This window comes from Sprattus sprattus, assembly GCF_963457725.1.
Source record: "Sprattus sprattus genome assembly, chromosome: 18".
NCBI classification, from domain to species: Eukaryota; Metazoa; Chordata; class Actinopteri; order Clupeiformes; family Clupeidae; genus Sprattus; species Sprattus sprattus.
Window position 1 is genome coordinate 11828788 of NC_137916.1, and position 6359 is coordinate 11835146.

A 6359-nucleotide genomic window follows, 5' to 3' on the forward strand; every position below is an offset into this window, starting at 1 on the left:
ATTTATTGCAGCAGGACAAAGGAAAAAAACTTACCGGAGCATGAAAGTGTAGTGGGCGAAAGGCTTGATGTTATGAATACATGTGTTACACAAAATACAAATGTTGGCAATTCAGTAGCCTACCAGTGGCGAAAAAGACATGACGCAAAAGTTCGTTTATTGACATCTTTTAATGACTGCGACAGGCTTTAAAACGATGTGTTTATGAGTTACATTATTTAAGATGAGGTGGTAAACGGTGAGAGAATCTCATCATGTTGTCAATGCTTGTAACTACAATGGTGCTGGCCATCAGTTAAGCCCACGTTAATGTTAACTTTTGTATATGAGCAGACCGGGCTCATTCTATCAAAATCGCGGGTGCAATTGATTGATTCACGTCAATATGAACTCAATGAATGATACCACCATGACTCACAAGTGGTGGAAAATGAATATGAAAGTATTTGTTCGTGAATTAGCACATTTTCTCCTAACAATCGCGGGTGAGAATGGGATATTCTCTAAGGTAACGGCAGGTTACTGTTAACTTTTGTATATGAGCAGACCGGGCTCATTCTATCAATCTCGCTGGTGCAATTGATGATTCACGTCAATATTCGAACTCAATGAAAGATATCACCATGACTCACAAGTGGCGGAAAATGAATATGAAAGTAGGCTACCTATTTGTTCGTGAATGACCACATTCTCTCCAAACAATCGCGGGTGAGAATGGGATATTCTCTCCATAAATTCGCGGTAATTTAAGCATTCTATAAGTGTTTAAAGAGGATTTGTAAAGGAGTTCATGTCTTTGGACCTCTTCTGTTATGTTTGTTCCTAATCCATAAGAAAAGGCTTGTGAGACGGTCTGCAGGGTATTCATGATTTAAAAAAAATGTCTGGGTCTAAAAAAGGCTGTAGTATGCTATTAACCCGGAAACGTGAGACTCTGTGAAAGGTTGTGGTAGCCGGCCAATCACAGCCTTTGCGAGCTGTGTAGGGCCGTAGTGTTTTAGTCGCATAGTCAGGAATTTTGGGCGACGCACTTAAGCACGTAAGGGGGGATATTTTACCCCGCAAGGGGGGGTTATGTATCTTACGTGCTTACGCGTTACGTCTAAAACAGAGCATAATTCGGCCTTTACTGTGTTCTAGCATCTTCTTGGGCAACGGAGGACATGTCTATGAACAAACATGAAAATCGGTCAAATTAGCGGGTATCTTTAACAAATATACTAATAATCAATAAAGCTGCTAACGGTAGAATGAAATAAACACGAAATGACAGTATTACATACGATAAAAAACGTATAATTACCTGCATGAAAGGTAACGTAGTATTGAATACGCCAAACCAGTCGCTCTCCCGTAGTAGACAGTTGGGCTACAACGGCAGGAAATGTAAACATAGAATTCGCGTGCACTGCGCAAAGTGTCACTCGAATGCCGTAGCCGTCCCTTCAACCGTCGTTGCTTAAAGTCCCTATTAGCTAGGGGGCTCATACACTTCGCAAATCTTCTCAGACTTATTTTTCAGTTACAATTAACGTTTTTTTTTCTATTTCTCTTTATTTATTTATTTAAATCTAAGCAAAAAAATGTCAAACTAACAATTTATAGGTACAAACATGACCAGCTATGGAGTTTGGTCCGCCATATTTTATTGTTGATCTTCGCACTCTTTAGACTTGAGCAGAAACGATCTGATTGGCTAGAAAAGTAATTGATGTAGAAAGAACCTGCAGCTATGGTCTTATCCCCCCCCCGGTGCCAACCGGTGCCCAGCTTGAGAGAGCTCCTGTGGGTAGCTGAATGTGTCGATTGGACTGAGAGAGAACGTTTTCTCGATCAATTTATACGTTCACTACAATATGTTGGATTTATGTTAATGTAAATTTAAAGGGAATAAATACAATTCTGATCGGAAGACATTTAAATTTACGAAAAAAAAATTGGTTGAATTTTTTTTTATTATTATTTTCTTTTTAGAAATATTAAAAAAAATTGTCTTATCAACCAAAGATTTCGCGACCCCCCTGCAGCACGTCAAAATCAACAGTCTTTTGAACTATAACTTTTATTTCAAACAAACTTATCCTAAATTGATTATATTCCATTTAGATAATACATTTCCAGGCAAAAACCACACTTAAATTAAAATCGAAAAAGCAAGTGCTACATTTCGAAAAAGGAAATGCTCCAAGTCCAGGCTGGCAGAATGTAGTGAACGTTGATTCATGAATAAATCAGTACATAATTAAATAAACAAACAAGGTAATGAAAAACAATCTAAATAGGTAACGCTCATTTTCTAGGTCCTATGGTACCCTGTCTTTACTGAAAAATCTGATATGAGCAGTAAGACAGCTCCCCCTGATGTCTTGGAGAAACAAGAGGGCAAGGAGTGCAGGAGTCAAGGAAAGAATACAAAACATATTTGCAGTGAGCTGCTCCAGACAGAGAGTATCACTGCACTTCCTTAGCCTTCCATGCTTAGCATGAGCACAGTAGAGCATCCATTACTGAGGTAATTATACTAACGCATGACATGTTAACAGCCTGATGCAACAAAGGGAAATCAAACACATAACGCCACCATGACATAGCAAAGAGAAAAACTGAGGTGGAGGGATCACTTATATACTGCGCCAGTGTGTGTGTGTGTGTGTGTGTGTGGGGGGCTGTGTGTCTGTACACAGTTCAAGGATACAGAACACTGTTGGGCAGAGTCTCAGAGCTGGGAAGGCGATCTAATGACTCAAGCAGAGCTGAGGCCCTAAGAGGGTGCTGCTCAGATGGTGCTGTAAGTGAGACAGTGTGCTGGACCTGATGAAGAAGAGGGAGGGAGGCAGAGGCAGAGAGGCAGAGCGTTACAGAACGCCACAGAGGCAGAGGCACAACAAGGGGAAGTACGATCTAGAGATGGAGCAATGAAAAGGCCTGGAGGGGAGACAGAGAGAGAAGGGAAGAGGAGAGATAAAGAGGAAGAGATAGGAAAAGAGGGTCATGACTTTTGTCAGATGGAGACATCAGTTCTGACAGAGTGGAGTCCCAGCAGGCTTGTGTCTCTGCCAAAGGCCACGTTCAATCAGGCGTGCCAGAGTCACCTCACCTGGGACGGCTTGTGAATGTCAGCAGGTCAGACTTATAAACACACACACACAAACAAGAACACACAAACGCATGCACACACACACACCCAAACACACACACGTACACACAAATGCATGCACACACGTACACACACACACACACACACACACAGACTAAGACACAATCCACATTTGTGCCTCTTGCCATGTGCGGGCCAAATGTGTAGCAAATGCTGATGACTTGAACAAACATTAGTGTGTGTCTGTGTGTGTGTGTATGTGTGCGTGTATATGTGCATGTGTGTGTGACTAAGTGACTGGGTGAGTTTGTGAGTGTATGTTGAGGGCTACCTGTGTGAGCAGCTCTTTGAGGGCCTGGACTGCACTGGGCGTCAGCTCCTGCACTCCTTTCCTCTCCACCGCACACAGCACCTGCTCCAGCTCTGGGTCCCACTGCACCACCCCACTGCCAGCCTGGAGCAGCTACACACACACACACACACACACACACACACACACACACACACACACACACACACACACACACACACACACACACACACACACACACACACACACACACACACACACACACACACACACACACACACACACACACACACACAAACACACACACACACACACACACACACACACACACACAAAACAAAGATACAAAGATTACCCCTCCAGAAATATGTTTATGCACAAACACATTAAAACACGCAGGCATTTATGTAAGCACACATACATAACATAGAAAGACATAAAAAAAACAAAACACAAAGAATCATGCACTCACTCTCCCTCACACACACACAGCAGAGACAATCTTTTAGTTATGCCCAAGGTTCAAAGGCTCAGACAATCTGAGATCAGAGCTGTTCATGCTATTTGAAAGGCTAGCTGTTCTGGGTGACTTCATAGCCAGGCAAAAGATTTGTTGTAATGTACTGATGTATATTTGATCTTTCCAGACATATTAAGGGCTGTGTGAAAAGGTACGTGATGGGTTTGTGCGATAAAAAAAGCTTTCATATTATATTATGTAGCATGTATTGTATTCATGTGGTTCTGCGTGTGTTCACATGTGTTTGTATGTATAAATATATATGGAGTTTGTGTGATATAGAGGTTTTAATCGTGTTATGTAAAGTGCATAGTATACAATCACGTGACTGTATGTATGTGATTGTATGTGCATGTTTCTAACTGTGGGTGAATCTCTGAGCTGTGTGAAAGGTGCTCATGTATACTGTGTGAGGGCTCACCAGTGTGAGTAGGGTCAGGATGGCTGGATGCAGCAGCAGGCTCTCCCCTGAGTTGAGCAGAGAGTAGAGCAGGAAACGGCTCCAGGGCTGGGAAGACACATGCAGCGCTGCACACAGAGACAAGGAGACTCAGTGGGGCGTGCCCACACATCTAACAGGCATTCACACACATCTCACAGGCACTCACACACATCTCACAGGCATTCACACACATCTCACAGGCATTCACACACATCTCACAGGCACTCACACACATCTCACAGGCATTCACACACATCTCACAGGCACTCACACACATCTAACAGGCATTCACACACATCTCACAGGCACTCACACACATCTCACAGGCATTCACACACATCTCACAGGCATTCACACACATCTCACAGGCACTCACACACATCTCACAGGCATTCACACACATCTCACAGGCACTCACACACATCTCACAGGCATTCACACACATCTCACAGGCACTCACACACATCTCACAGGCATTCACACACATCTCACAGGCACTCACACACATCTCACAGGCATTCACACACATCTCACAGGCACTCACACACATCTCACAGGCATTCACACACATCTCACAGGCACTCACACACAAACAACCACACACATCTCACAGGCACTCACACACAAACAAACGCACACAGCAGTTTGCCAACAACTGATTATATCATATTTCAAAAAATTATTCTTTTTTGGTCTGTTTCATTGGCATTTCATTGGTCAAGATTCAGAAAACACTATCTTTACTAATATTCTCAGTCACTCAGTCACAAAAACACAAGTACATTTGCATTAAATACACCTGTTACACAGTACAGACACAGACACAGACACAGACACAGACACAGACACAGACACAGACACAGACACAGACACACACACACACTGCTGAGGTACTCTTCCTCTTCCCCATTACCTGTAGAGGGGCACCTCTTCTGCAGGAAACCCATTAGTGACCTTAGACAGTTCACAGACACACTGAGCAGTCCCTCCTGCTTCTGCAAAACACACACACACACACACACACACACACACACACACACACACACACACAAACACACACACACACACACACACACACACATTTGTGAGACAGAAGAAAGACTGAGTGCAGTGTTGAATAAAACATAACTCTGTCTGAGTTACGTCAGAGCAATGTACAAAAATACAGAAGCAGGCCAGAGTACTAGAGAGGAACAGCACTATGAATTCAGTTTCACAATGACACAGCTACAGCACTGAGGAGGTCCTCACTCTCTCACTCACACACACACTGACACACACACACACACAGACGCATACACCCCCACCCCACACACACACACACAGACAGACACATACACACAACTCCCCCCACCCCCCTGTGTACATTTGTACGTGCAGATGCATACACCCATCCGACACACATACAGAATGTGGTCAGCATGCAGAGCCTTCTCCCCCAGTACCCTTGCAGCTAGACTGAGGCTGGTAAGAGCCACTGCAGCCTCCAGCAAACCATCCCATTGATCACATCATTCAAACCTCTCCCTGAGGCACTGGAGCAACACAGTGTAAACAAAACTCCACTGGAGGAGATAAACAAGACGCTGAAGAGCATCTTGGGCTGGAGAGCTTCAAAGACAACAGACAAAGAGACAGCAGGAAGAGAAAGGGAGTTACATCTTATCTTGTCGGTTCGGTGTGATCACCCCGTTTCAAAGAGAAGGGACTGACATTAAAAAGTGTGAAGTGACGTGCAAGTGGAGTGTAGAGAGAGCACAGAGTGAAGAGAGAGCACAGAGTGAAGAGAAAGACCAGAGTGAAGAGAAAGACCAGAGTGAAGAGAGAGCACAGAGTGAAGAGAGAGCACAGAGTGCAGAGAGAGCACAGAGTGCAGAGAGAGCACAGAGTGTAGAGTGAGCACAGAGTGTAGAGTGAGCACAGAGTGTAGAGTGAGCACAGAGTGTAGAGAGAGCACAGAGTGTGAGCAATGACTGGAGGCCTTATGGAC

The 6359-nt window shown here is 43.9% G+C and overlaps 1 protein-coding gene across 1 annotated transcript in view; it reads right to left on the reverse strand.

The window, feature by feature from the left end:
• Nucleotides 1-2685: 2685 nt before the first annotated feature.
• mei1 (meiotic double-stranded break formation protein 1) overlaps nucleotides 2686-6359 on the reverse strand; it is a gene marked incomplete at both ends in the record, with an annotated part of 30027 nt that continues 26353 nt past the window's right edge. Inside the window, 4 exons of the mRNA XM_080856151.1 lie at nucleotides 2686-2811; nucleotides 3429-3560; nucleotides 4349-4455; nucleotides 5283-5364. Coding sequence (XP_080712277.1) covers nucleotides 2686-2811; nucleotides 3429-3560; nucleotides 4349-4455; nucleotides 5283-5364 — 447 coding nt within the window. The remainder of the gene's footprint in view (nucleotides 2812-3428; nucleotides 3561-4348; nucleotides 4456-5282; nucleotides 5365-6359) is intronic.